Source organism: Liolophura sinensis, chromosome 7 (genome assembly GCF_032854445.1).
Source record: "Liolophura sinensis isolate JHLJ2023 chromosome 7, CUHK_Ljap_v2, whole genome shotgun sequence".
NCBI lineage: Eukaryota > Metazoa > Mollusca > Polyplacophora > Chitonida > Chitonidae > Liolophura > Liolophura sinensis.
The window spans coordinates 29,889,759-29,904,199 of NC_088301.1; the positions used below are offsets into that span (position 1 = coordinate 29,889,759).

At 39.6% G+C, this 14,441-nt stretch overlaps 1 protein-coding gene across 1 annotated transcript; it reads left to right on the forward strand.

Annotated features, from left to right (window-relative positions):
- Window positions 1-8,450: 8,450 nt before the first annotated feature.
- On the forward strand, window positions 8,451-11,829 carry LOC135470826 (transcription factor 21-like). Its single transcript, XM_064749870.1, has 2 exons — window positions 8,451-8,765; window positions 11,713-11,829. The coding sequence occupies exons 1-2, from the start codon at window positions 8,451-8,453 to the stop codon at window positions 11,827-11,829; spliced, it is 432 nt and encodes a 143-aa protein (XP_064605940.1).
- Window positions 11,830-14,441: the final 2,612 nt, after the last annotated feature.

Consider the following 14,441-nt stretch of genomic DNA (forward strand, 5'->3'; position numbering starts at 1 on the left):
GTGTATCCACGGTCGCCATGGAGGTAGACGTGTGAGATGCACCTGCCGACTGAGGACATACGCTTGCAGTGTAGGGTTTGTGAGAGAGAAAAAAAACATGTTTGGTGCATTCAGGCCTTATTTAAGTTACGAGTAGGTAATCAGATATTTAAATTAGAAAGTCTGGTTTAAAATGTCTCTGATCGATATAAGTACATAATAAAAAACATATTAGGGAATTATTGAGGTTAATAAAACACTAGATACAGGAATATTAAAAATATACAACAATAAATACTTAAACTAATACAATGACTGGTAGATGTTTGGTTTGAACATCAAGGTTCGTGGGTATAATGTAATCTATCAAATATCCAAAACAAAAATGAGAAAGTCACAACGCTGTCTTCAGATCAGATGCAGGCATTTAATAAATTCCACTTGTCTTAATGAGGTCAATAAAATAGACCTTTCATAACTGCACATAGTTCTGTTATAAGTGCTATACAAATAACTTCCAATTAACAGTACGCCTATACATCAGGGCACTGTTCGACAAGCCATCGAAGGTTATAAGTTGACTGTAACTACCACGTCAGCATATGCGATTAACATGTGTCGTCATGGTAGTTACAATCACCTTACAGTTATGTATATAAATGACCTTGCATTTAGGGAAATGTTAGGCATTTTATGGGAAGAAACATTTTTCAAAGAATATTGAGCGATTATATACCATGTACCCTTGCATCTGTTACCCATTCCCAACATATGGAGCGGAAATTAAGTCGCTTTACTAAAGTTTAATAAAGACATGTTTAACAATTCTGCCGTCGCTGGGCGTTTGATGATGGGAATGATCTGAAGGGAAGAACTCTTCAATGTGGAGGCAACATTAGCTCAACTGCACGTGTGCGCCATTCGAGTGGTATATCTCATCAGTTTAGCCCGAGGAAAAAATCCATTAGCTTTTCTTTAGGAATTGTTTGTATTTTCATTTGGCAGCTTCAACCGATCACTTACACCTATTTCTAGGTGGGAATCGGTGCATCCGTTAATTATATCAGGCGTGTATTTGGAGAGGAACCAAAGCTAAAACAACATACACAGATATACAGTGCACGTGCGACGTCCATTTTGATGGAAGTTGCCGGCCAGCGGGACACAGCCTGTGTTATCACATGTTTTATAGTATTCGTGGCCATTTATAGACAAACAAGACACACACATATCCACTTCAATTTAGTTCGAAATAATAACGAAAATGAATTAACCGACACTTACATCTGAAACTGGACATACCGGCATCACTCACCAAAACAAGCTGTTGTTTTTAACAGAAAGTCCGTTGTCTGAGTGATACTAGAATTTGTATACTGTTATTATGACATAATACTGTGTCATATTCAACATAATATCTAGATAGTATAATACAGTGTTTATGTTGAATTAATGGAACAAGTGTGCTATATTTAACAGAATAATCTGATAATAACAGAATATTTTTGAGAGTATACATCGATTTACCACCAACTGTCACACAGGCAGAATACGTTCTCTATAACTGGAAAGAAATGACCAGAAAGTTTTCAAAGCTAATACAAAATGTTTAATTGCTTAGGCCCTATCACCGTTTTTGATTTTCACAAATCTGTGATTAAACACATTTTTACTGTAAGGTATATATATACCCCCAGTGCCTTATTGTTTTTCATTTCTAACAAAAAAGGAAGTGAATGGCCCCTTCATAAATGTTCTTTCACAACAAACCTACCAGCATGTCGTTTTCCTGAAATTTTGGGCTGTGTTTTTAGAGGAAATGAAAACTCCTCCTGTGATTAAGTCTGTGGTGTTTCCCTTCGATAGGTTTCTGTTGGTTGTTGTAAATGAAGAACAAAGTAATTTCACGGCCAGCAGATATCCCCAAATGAAGGTCAGAATGATGCTGAAGATATTGAATGGATGTTGTCAATGCTGAGTTGCCAATATTTGGATGACAGTGTAGCAGAAAGATGTAAACAGTGACATTTGTCCCCAAAACAATGAGAACCTGATGCGTTTGACATAAACAGTGCTGAAAATAAGGTCAGTCCGCCAGAGTCAAAGATCACTTTTACATGACCAAAATAAGGCGATGTTGTGTAAACAAGTAAATCTCTTTGTTGACGTTTACAAACTATACTTCTATGTCCTTCACGCTTGATACAGCTGTGTTGTACATGCAGACTATTTATTTCATTCGAGGACTGGAATTTATAAAGAACTTCAATAGCAGTGGCACTGCTGCTAATGATTTTATATTCATGCGTGCAAGGAGGGCAGGCGCGGAAAGTTGGTTAGATACATTTCTGGAATATTCAGGTACGTTAATTTCACTGTTCATAATCCCATGTGAGATTCGTCTTCAGTCTTCGCTCTGACAGCTTACATACTTTAGATTACAATACAACCGGATACCGTCTTGAGGACATGCGCCAGCTGCTGTGCTACCATAGAGACACGTGCCAAAATCGTGTTTTATGATTTCCACCACAACACGCCTGTCTAGATTATTATTACTGAATTGACATTAGTAATACTGACAGACACCATATTGTATAGGAGGCCTACCAAACATCGCACATGCAGATAATCGTAACACTTGAATCATTAACATAAGAATAAACATTAACATAAGAATAAACATTAACATTAGAATAAACATTAACATAAGAATAAACATTAACATTAGAATAAACATTAACATAAGAATAAACATTAACATAAGAATTTACAAGTAAGTATTAATTTATTTATTTGATTGGTGTTTTACGCCGTACTCAAGAATATTTCACTTATACGACGGCGGCCAGCATTATGGTGGGTGGAAACCGGGCACAGCCCGGGGGATACCCACGACCATCCGCAGGTTGCTGGCAGACCTTCCCACATACGGCCGGAGAGGAGGCCAGCATGAGCTGGACTTGAACTCACAGCGACCGCATTGGTGAGAGGCTCCTGGGTCATTACGCTGCGCTAGCGCGCTAACCGACTGAGCCACGGAGGCCCCCTACAAGTAATAATTAAACTAACTAATATTGTGTACTGAAATTTAGCCGTATATTCGATTTTCCTGAAAAATTGTGTTTGATCTTGTAAATGACAGCTTAGTGGTCGTCTGAACAGGGGATAACCGTTACAGGAGTGGGGTGCGAGGTTTTATGGGACTAATAAACGCTAGTGTTCGCTTTATTTTTATTTGAAATTATAAGGCATTCGTTTGAGTAAAGGGTTTTTGATTTCTTAATGGTTGCTTGTTTCGGTGAACTCCGTCGATTTGTATTTAAAATACTTTACTTCCCTCCATTGGCATATATAGCTATTACTGTATTTATACAGGTTTCTGACGAAATAAAGTATATATACATCTCTAGAGAGTTAAAGTTGCTGCCGAACCGATGGGAGCAACCATTTGGGCGAATGAGCCATCGGGCTGACAAGGATTACTGATATGGATGGAAATGTTTTGGGAGTAGCCGTACGTGGGAAGGTGTGTTAGCAACCAGCTGATGGTCGACGATTTCCCCCGGGTTCTGTCTTCTTTCCTCACACCATAATGCTGGCCGCCGTTGTATTAGGGAAATGTTATTGAGTACGGCGTAAGACACCAGTCAAATAAGTAGATAAATAAACAAACCTAATAATTTCCTAGTTATGTATGGCGTACCCAAACTAGCATTGCTAATAAACATACCCGTCATTTTTGAACGTTTTTCAAGGAAGAAGCCGGTGTCAGGCTAAAGGCTTGTCGATATATAATTGATATTATTCCAGATGAAATAGCCGACATGTCTAATATTTATTTATTGGATTATTATTATGTACTGTTAAGTTTTTCGCCCGGTTTTACATGTGGAGGAAAACAGAGCTCCCAGAATAAACCAAAGAGTTTTGGCAAGATACAGTCACATTCCAAGCAATCGACCCCCAGCGAGGTACAGTCACATTACAAACAACCGCTCCCCAGGGAGATACAGTCACATTCCAAGCAATCGACCCCCAGCGAGGTACAGTCACATTACAAACAACCGCTCCCCAGGGAGATACAGTCACATTCCAAGCAATCGACCCCCAGCGAGGTACAGTCACATTACAAACAACCGCTCCCCAGGGAGATACAGTCACATTCCAAGCAATCGACCCCCAGCGAGGTTCAGTCACATTACAAACAACCGCTCCCCAGGGAGATACAGTCACATTCCAAGCAATCGACCCCCAGCGAGGTACAGTCACATTACAAACAACCGCTCCCCAGGGAGATACAGTCACATTACAAGCAATCGACCCCTAGCGAGGTACAGTCACATTACAAACAACCGCTCCCCAGGGAGATACAGTCACATTCCAAGCAATCGACCCCCAGCGAGGTACAGTCACATTACAAACAACCGCTCCCCAGGGAGATACAGTCACATTACAAGCAATCGATCCCCAGCGAACTTCATGTAAGACCACAGTTCCAAGGCCCCCTAAGGCCCTCAGAACAAAGTAATTAATAGAACCTTGAAAATTGTCTATCCAAAAATGGTAGTGAACCCACCTCTTGAGTGACATATCTACATACTTGCACTTGCCATGTCAACGGGCTGGCTCCTGTAATATCTACAGGCTCTATCCTGGCATGTCTACGGACTCGCTCTTGTCATATTCACAGGCTCGATCCTGGCATGTTTACAGGCTTGTAGTCTACAAGTTCGATCCTGACATGTTTACAGATTCGCTCCTGCCATATCTACAGACTCGCTCCTGGCATGTCTACGGGCTCGCTCCTGTCATATCTACAGGCTCGATCCTGGCATGTTTACAGGCTTGTAGTCTACAAGTTCAATCCTGACATGTTTACAGTTTTGCTCCTGCCATATCTACAGACTTGCTCCTGGCTTGTTTACAGGCTTGCCCCTGTCATATCTACAGACTCGATCTTGGCATGTCTACGGGCTCACCCTTGTCATGTCCACAGGGCTCGCTCCTGTCATATCTACAAGCTCACTCCAGTCATATCTATATACAGGCCCGCCCCCTGGTATTACAGGCTCGCTCCTGCCATACCAAGAGGCACCCTGGCATGTCTACAGGCATGCTCCTGTTATATCTACAGGCTCGCTCCTGCCATGTCTAATGAAAGCAACAACGTGTACCCCTTTATAGAAATATATTTGAACTTTGAACTATGAAGATATGTGTCAAATGAGATCCTTTATTAGGGATGTGGAAATAACTTGATATTTCTCATCGAATATCCTAGCTGACGTGTCACAAATAAAAACTGATTACTGATATTTGTCTTTTGGAGTGAGTGAGTGAGTGAGTGCGTGGGGTTTAACGTCGTACTTAACAATTTTTCAGTCATATGACGACAAAGGTGTCCTTAGAGTGCATGTGATGTGCCTCCTTGTTGCAGGACTGATTTCAACTCTTTTATCTAGTGCTGCTTCACTGAGACGACTTACCGAAAGCAAGTAAGCTGACCCGCCCGAGCTATTATACTGATACGGGTCAACCAGTCGTTGAACTTTCCCTTTCACGCTGAACGCCAAGCGAGGAAGTTACTTCCTCTTTCAAAGTCTTAGGTGTGACTCGACTCAGAATTGACCCTGGTTATACCGCTACCGAAGCGGATGCTCTACCAACTGTGCTTGTCTTTAGGAATATAACAGGTTATAAACGAGAAATACATAGCTAACATATGCAGAAAATCGGCAATAGCTTTCCCTGAATATGCATGTGTACGGAATGAAAAGCTGCAGAGTACTAACAACCGAAAGACAACATTTCTTGAGATGACACGGATGAGTTTCACGTGCTCACTAAGTGTCAAGTGTAAGTACTAGGTGTGTTAAATAGCTGCAGTGACAAACACAGTCTCAGCGAACAACCGTAAGGCAGATTGCTTATCGTTATCTCATCCAGTGTTTCACTGTGGTTTTATTAGTGTGATCGCGAGTACACTAGTTACTGCCATTGTGAGTGCTTTGCCAGTTGAACATAATAAGCGTTTAATGGGGATGTTAAATACAGTTAACGCCTCGTGTTGAAAGCGGCTCGCGGGGAGTCTGATTCAGAAGATAACCTTCAAGTCGAATGTTTCAGATGCCTTCTGAAATCGGATACTCTCCTTTCGCTTAAATTTTTTTTCTGCTGCGTTTTAATTGCATAATCAGCACTTTGTTTGAAAGAGATAGAGCAAAACCAAATAAAGATCCGAGGAAGTTTGGATTTGGAGGAGTTTTCTTGTATTAAAACAGTAAGCAAATGTAAGATGTGTATTGCATACATATAGCATTTACAAAGCTTCAGTTTTTCTTAATATTGTAAGAAATGCTTGTTTTATAAATAAGAGCCAGTCGTCTTCACAAAGGTTTTTGAACAAGTTTAATTCTGAATGGCGTTATCCCTTCCAAACGATCGTACCAATGCAGTAGGGGGAAAAATACGCAATGTGCGCAAAGCTATAATGCGCTTGAGTATTTCGATAGTTTTCTCTGATGTTGAAGAACAAATACCAGATATGGTTCAATTCATTTGTTTAATTTATTGATTTGTTCGTTTACCTGATTCATATTTTCGAAAATATTTTTTTGGAACAACGGAGCTGTCAAACTTCCCCAATCTCAATGTGTACAAATAGGGAATCAAAGAATAGGATAATAAATTGTAGTTTTAAACAGCAAGAGACTTTTCATGATCAAATTCTGATGTTGATAGCAATGGTTCAGGTGTTTTTTGTGTTGCTGTTTTTCTAAACAACCACACTTACAACTGGTAGAAAGCTTTATCAAGGTAAAGGCTAGTTTGTCCTAATTGTTATGCACTTAACTGGTTTGTACCTGTAATGCGCAGTGCCCAATCCTGTGAAAGAGAATCCAACTATAGCCATCATCAGATTAAGAAAAATCTTTCATTGGCATCACTTATATAAAAATAGTTACATTCCAACCATTTGCATTTACAATGAAAAGTCTAAAACTTCAGGGATATCTCAGGTAGCCCGCTACACGACAAATCTTCATAAGTTAAACAGCGATAACTCAAAGTATAAATGCTCTTCCAGTATACTTAACCCATCTGGGTTGCACTCAAAAAATTAAAATGTTAATTTTAACATAATTTATGTTGTTATAACACAATATTCTGTCATATTCAGCACAATATCCTGTTAGTCTAATAGAATCTTATGTTGTTATAATAGAGCAAGTGTGTTACGTTTAACAGAACAATCTGCTGCAATAAGAGAATACATTCTAGCATCTCTCAGACAACAGACCTTCTGCTAAAATTAACAGATAAATTTTTTCAATGTACTATCTCGCGCACTAACGCATGTGGACTAACACAACAATGAGCTAATACAATTTATTTAATACGTCGTTGTAATTCAACCGATAAAACTCTATACACTTATACGTATACGAAAACGACACTAACGGACAGATTGTTTATCGAATTAATTAGTCTTTCACACTTATGTTTTTGTACAATGTAATTATTGGTATGATCTGTTTATCTTTGGGGATAACTGATCCCCGTCAGCTAAATATTTCTTGCAAATAATATAATCTCTGAGGCGGAAAAAAATATGTCGAAATATTTGACAGATGTCCTTGTGGTTTGAAGGTAAAGTAAGACATCTTCCAAATAGAGACCCGAGCTAGATGGGTTAATAATTTAGTTAACATGTTATGTGGAGTATTACCGGTAGTGCGAAGCCTGCAGCTATAATAACGGCAGTATTTTGACAAATTAGGCCATGATGGAGCGTTTAGAGGCTGACTCGGTGGGTAGCCTTCTCTACAGTCTGGTCTTAGACATCGGGTCCCGTCTTGGATTGTTTGTCGGGTGTGGGAAGTTATTCCTAAACAGTGTCAAAGGAAGCTTTGGGCGGTCGGAGCATCGGTGGGTACACTTACAGCCGGGATTGAATGAGCACAGCCCTTTCCCGCTCGGGTCCCCTATAACCCTGTGCAGGCCGCGACAGTTTACTCCTTGCCTCTCTCCTAATGATTTACGTCCTCTATAGAGTTGTGGGGTAATGATTGGCAAAGGTAAACAAATCTCACCAAGAACACGTGTTTATATTAGTCAGCCTAATTTTTCGCGTGGCATCCCAGCGAGAAGATCACCCGCTTTGTGAAATGTCTTCATTGGACTGGAATTAATGGTGCTTTTGCTGACAAGTTGGTAGGGGTCAGATAGCGCAGAGACTTGTGTGCAGACTTCCCCTCCAACACTGACCGCAGCACAAATCTCCACTCCTCAACTCTTGTCAGCTCCTTGGTTGTCATCCTGAACGGTTTTTGGTCAACCACCAGAATCTGACAAAGTTTAACGCCGACACAGTGAGACTATAACCAGGTATTGTTTTGAACGCCAAAATCAAGAAGAAGGGTTAACTTGGGCTTGCACTGGTACGGACATTTCTTTTCTTTATCAAAATGCCAAAGCGTCGAGAACGGGAAGCTAAGTTGAATGAAACTGATGATGATTCTAGTGACGGTAGTGGAGAATTGTGTAAAGTCAGGAAAGAAGAGCAGCGGTCAGCGGCAAATCGCCGAGAGAGGACACGTATGAGAGTTCTGAGCAAAGCGTTCGGCAAACTCAAGACGACCTTACCCTGGGTTCCGCTGGACACAAAACTTTCCAAGCTGGACACTCTTCGGTTAGCTTCAAGTTACATAGGTCATCTTAATCGAATGCTGATCAGTGGAGAGGATACAATTTCATCTCTAAATTTCTGTCCGGAGAATTTGGTGAGTTTGTTAGCTACTGCAGACGTTCAATACGCTAACGTTTACCGTACTGGCAACTTTTCATAGCATTTCGCGCTATAAAAAACGTTTCCATCCAAATTGTTGACAAGCATGTAACCGTTTTAGGCAGCTGGTTTTCGGATAAATTTCAACAAATTACCATTTTAATACGCGACACACGTTTTCTAAGTACACAATGCTAAAGTCAAGCTCATGCTGTCTTTATGTCCGGCCTTACGTTGGAACTTTTTCCAGCAACCTGCGGATGGTGGTGGGTTTCCCCTGGCTCTGCTCGGTTTCCTCCTACCATAATGCTGAACGCATTGACTACTGGGTAAAACATCAATGAAATTAATAAATAAATAAGATTTTTAATTGAAACTATACAAATATCTCAAGGATGGGGTGATAAGAACAAGTTTGAATTTTGAACAATAATCAAAGAAATAAATAAAATAAATATGCAAAGTGTTAGATGTAAATTATTATGTCTATGTTTTGGACAGTCCATTTCATAGATATTTTTCATAAATTACATAAATGATACTCGAAATGTGTAAATAATACACTTGGGCTGTTCACGGTAGGTCATGATGATCGTCAATACATACCAATACCGCACAGGCCTAGTTTGTCACATGCATGTGGATGTAGTAGGGATGCATTTCGAAATTTGAATTCAAATTGGAAGCCTGTCAGTTTTGCACATTTGACATATTAAATCATGACTACTATTTTCCCGTATATCATTTCCTTCATCAGTTGTCTTAGTACCGTTGATAAACTGTTCTAACCTAATCAAAGATGTTTAATGCTTGTATCGCTCATCAGATTGAACGTCTACTACTTTTCTGGCAGCGTACATCTACGCCTGGAAGGTTGGCCTTTACTAGAGTATGTATGTATGCTGAGGGTTGACCTCATGCTTAACAATTTATCAGCCATATGACGACGATTTACTAAAGTAGCTATGCCACATCGAACTTTAGTCCTGGGGTCGATTCCACACAGTCATTTCTGACTTAAGTCTAAATTTAAATCTTCTTCACAACGCTTAATTTTTGGTAATATAAGTTGAAATTTGGACACATTTGTCTTAAGATAATATTGATGAGGTGGACAAAATTTTTATTTCTGAAGCCGAAAACTGAGCTTTAAGATCGTATTTCAGATTTTGACTTATGCCAGAAATGTCTTTGATGAATCGACCCCTGATGCTTACTCATGGGGCATATTCTACCTGATGGAAATAGTTAAGTTTTCGTGAATTATGTCATGTCGTACTTTAATTAGCTATACCTCTTACAGGTGGCGTCCGTTGTCGAGTGGTAACGCAAAACAGTGACCCTAGACTCTCTCAGTCTAGCTGTAAGTTCAAGTCCAACTCATACTGGCTTCTTCTTTAGTTATACGTTGGATGGCTGTACGGGGGCTGACATGAAAGCTATGTCAGCAACCCGTGGATGGCCGTGGGTATCTCTACCCCTCTGCGCGGTTTACACCCATCTATCATAATGTTGGCCCCAGTCGAAAAAGTGAAGTATTCTTGAGTGCAGATAAAACACTAAACAAATAAATACAAATGGAGTGAGGTCAGAATCCTCCAACACTGAAATTGTCCAAGACAAATCGTCGAAGAAAGCTAGTCAAGTCATCCAAAATAATTGGTCAAATTGCCGTACATCGTCGTATCCTCTTTTAACTGGCTACACCTTCTGTATGTATCACAGTATGGCTGCCTCTCTGTAGGACATCCCATTTTAATTAGCTACACCTCGTCCTCGTTTATAACAACATAACTGCTTAATTAAAAAATGCCTTGCCCATTTTTCACACCAGTCGGCGATGGTGTCTGCGTGTGGTTTACGATGATGTTATGCCACACGAAGTCTTTGTTAAACAGCCACGAGATACACTCTTGTAACCTAGCAACCTAAACAAGCTGTATAATATTCTGTTGAATGACACAGCTGAAATGGTGGCATTTCTCGGCAAATCCCTATCTCTATGTAATCTATATCTCTATGTAATGTTTACTGATGTAAAACATGAAAAACAAGTGCGCTACATGTTATAATTTCGCATAACTATTGGCCTCATGATGTCCTATATATGCGGCCCTGTTATATTAGATAGTTTGTGTTGTGGATTGAAATTCATTTCAAGAGTTTTAATTTGACTACTTTTGTAGTGTCATCGTATGACATATGAAATGTTTCATTCCGCTTGTTTTCGCAGTGGTCCTATCTGCTCTATATAGACAATTATAAGAATTCACAATTTGAGATTTATTTGGTATACTCTTTTCCAAACCCAGATAACCATTTTCAAAGTCTAACATTATTGAAACTGTATCCAAAATATTGATATATACATGTATATTCTGTACATAAAGAATTCCTCTCATTTTGTTTTTTGATTTCATGCACTAAATAGTAGACCTAACGCTGGAGATCATGACATCGCCTCATTTATCTAAGACAGTTGTTATGGACTGGCCGTTGAAACAAACTCACTGAATTCTATAACATCAAGACCTGTGAAGTTATCCATCAGGTTTATATTGTCTTACTTTTATTTTGCGTATGTGCACCTTTATCTTCCAACTGAAGCTTCTCCCAATTTTCCAATCTGGACAAAAGCAGTCAATTTCAACGATCTACCAAAAACTAGCGAGAACGAGAAGAAGTGAGGAGTCACATCCTAGATAATCTTGTAACGGGAATTTTGCCATTAACGAAGACAAACGGTAACTTAGAATAAGGCTACAGAGATCCGGCTAACAAAACCCGAAACTTTAAAAATGTGGTATTGTTTGACGATATCGATTAATGAAATGACAGTTTTCAAATGACCCTTGTGTGGTACATGTGTAAAATATACACCAATGTAGGCCTATACCAAATACTCTGTGTTTGTTGTAGACGTGGCCGCTGTTGTTTGACAGTCGGACGATGGAGGATGGGATAAGGCGGGGTCAGTGCTGCCCGGGCACAGGAGGGGCTCAGTCGGCGTGACCGTCGACATTCCGCCCCGTCCACAGCATTCCGAACAGGTTGGATAGAGATAAGCACGGGCGGAGTTTAAACCGAACTATTTTCACGTCTGATGCTCGGCCTGTACAGTCACACAGTGCGTGGCAATGAAAATGAGAAGAACGCGTCTTCTTTAATATATTCGATTAACCCAGCAAATTAAAACAGCATGTAGTTTCAGTCACGGTCACGTGTGGTGACATGTACGTTAAAGAGTTATGACTTTTACGATTTTTAGTTCAGTGACTATTCGTGACATTCGACCAGATTATGAACATGCCACCCCGTGTCGATCATAGAAAATATACAGCTAAATAAGAAATGACTAAGAACAATTGTCTACATACTGCAGATCAGAACAACCTATAGTATTGTGGAATGCAAGAACAAAACGACAAGAACGTATAATTCTCACTGAGTCTGGCATGAAGTTTACATGGAATGAGGCTGTAAGTTCCTGAAATTAATTTCACAGATTTGACTTACATTTTAATTATTTGTGCAGTACATACAGGCCTAGGTGTACAGTTCCTTATTGCACGTATGTAAACGTCGTGGTCAGATAATTCATGTGTATAGTTTTACTGTTTCTTTGCATGAAATTAATTTATTATATCGATCATCACTATCCACTTGGGACAAAAACGACTCTAACATAACATGTGTTACATAATAGAGACTTGATAAATGCCCAGTGTGTATGAATGGTTGTCGTCTGTATGTATATGGTACCCTCTGATATGAACGAAAGTTTGAAGAAAATTCAGTTGGATTGTAGCCATATAGGAATTTGACACGGTTTTCTTGTTTTTTCCACATCAGAACATACAACATTTTGTATATATATATTTACAGTATCCCTGATGAGAACAAAAGTTCGAGACTATAGTTGGAATACAACGGTGTAGAAATGTGAGAAGGTTTCCATGGTTTTTTCTTATACCTATTCTCCACATGAGACCAATCAACTTTTTGCATATATACATATATGGTGCACAATGATGGAAACTTATGGGAGTTTTGCATAATTTGGAAAATTCTTATTTATTTAATTATTTGATTGGTTTTTTATGCCGTACTCGTAGTGCTCAAGAATATTTCACTTATACGACGGCGGTCAGCATTGTGGTGGGAGGAAACCAGGTAGAGCCCGGTGGAAAACGGCAATCATCTACACGTTGCTGGCAGACCTTTCCACGTACAGGAGAGGGAGTCAGCAGCATAAGCTGCACTTGATCTCACCGCGACCGCATTCGTAAGAGGCTCCTTGGTCACTGCGCCCTGCTGGTACACTAGCCTGGGCCATGGAGGCCCTTGGAGATTTCTTTTGTGTGTATTGATGTATACTCAATCTCTTACAATAACATACCTTGACACATACTGTGTTGAAATGAACAATTTAATTTAATACATATGTACTTGTGTTCTAAATTTTCTAAATAAAATATATACAAAACCTGTCCTTTTTTATATCCTTTTACACAACTACTTTCTTACGTTGATTAGTACAGGAGTATTTGTAATTCCAAGCAATTTGGTCTTGCGGTTATCGTGCTAGTAGAGCACAATGACTCAGGAGCCTCTCACCAATGTGGTCGCTGTGAGTTCAAGTCCACTTCATGCTGCATAGCTTCCTCTCCGGTCGTAAGTGAGAGGTTTTTCAGCAACGTGCAGATGGCCATAATGCTGGCTACCGTCGTATAAGTGAAATATTCTTGTGCCTCCATGCACACACATGTATCATTTTATAGACATGCACGGCTTCAGATATCCGTGCCTAATTCACACAGAAAAATATGGTTAAATGTTGCTGGAATATTGACTCAATGACCAAACGGTCGGAAGTTCAAAATTGATTAAAGTGACTTGGCCATATATAGTCTCACATTGATTTAAAATACAAATGGTCACATATTAGGGTTAAATCTTATAACACATAATTGTAGTAGCAAACTTTATTGACAGTATATGAGATCATTGACTCGCATATTTGTATATCAGTACATACAATAACTAGGAACATAAGACGTAATTAGATTCATAAAACAGTGGCAAATGGACAAGGCAGAAAGTATGCAAAAAGCTTTATATTGTATTTCACTAGTTCACACAGAAATCGCGTGCAGACGAATGTAGACAAGGTCTGCAATCACAGTCTTCGGTTAATCTTTGGTATAATTTTTGGTACAGTATACATATATCTAAAATAAGTAGCATGATTTCCGGCAGTACTTTATCGAAGTAAACTGGCGAGAAATCCTAAATATTTACAGAGAACAGGGTTTTGTAGAAGTTATACTTTCTTGATTTATGGCTCGGATGACAGAAGTCAGCGAGGAACTATACACAAAGGTGGCAGGTGCGGTGGTATCGCGTGACCGTGCTCTTGTATTCATCCGAGATAAAACTGCATTGGAGGGATAAAAAATTCTCCGCTCATACGATTCCGTGGTAGAAGACTTATGGCGGACATTTAAAAGGAGATACTGTATCAGAGGGCTGAAGCCCGTCTATTCGTACACGTCTGCTACTAAGCCATAACTGACCGTGGTCGTTCTCTTAGCAGACAATCTTTCTCAACTATATACATTTTGCATGGTATCCTGGCATCCTTAGCGCTGCACAACTCCCGTTAAAACTT

What these genes read in the sequence shown, in the direction of transcription:
- LOC135470826 (XM_064749870.1), top strand. Translation starts at nt 8,451, where the DNA reads ATGCCAAAGCGTCGAGAACGGGAAGCTAAGTTGAATGAAACTGATGAT. An exon ending in ATTTCTGTCCGGAGAATTTG is followed by an intron (nt 8,766 to 11,712) that starts GTGAGTTTGTTA and finishes GTTGTTTGACAG; the next exon opens with TCGGACGATGGAGGATGGGA.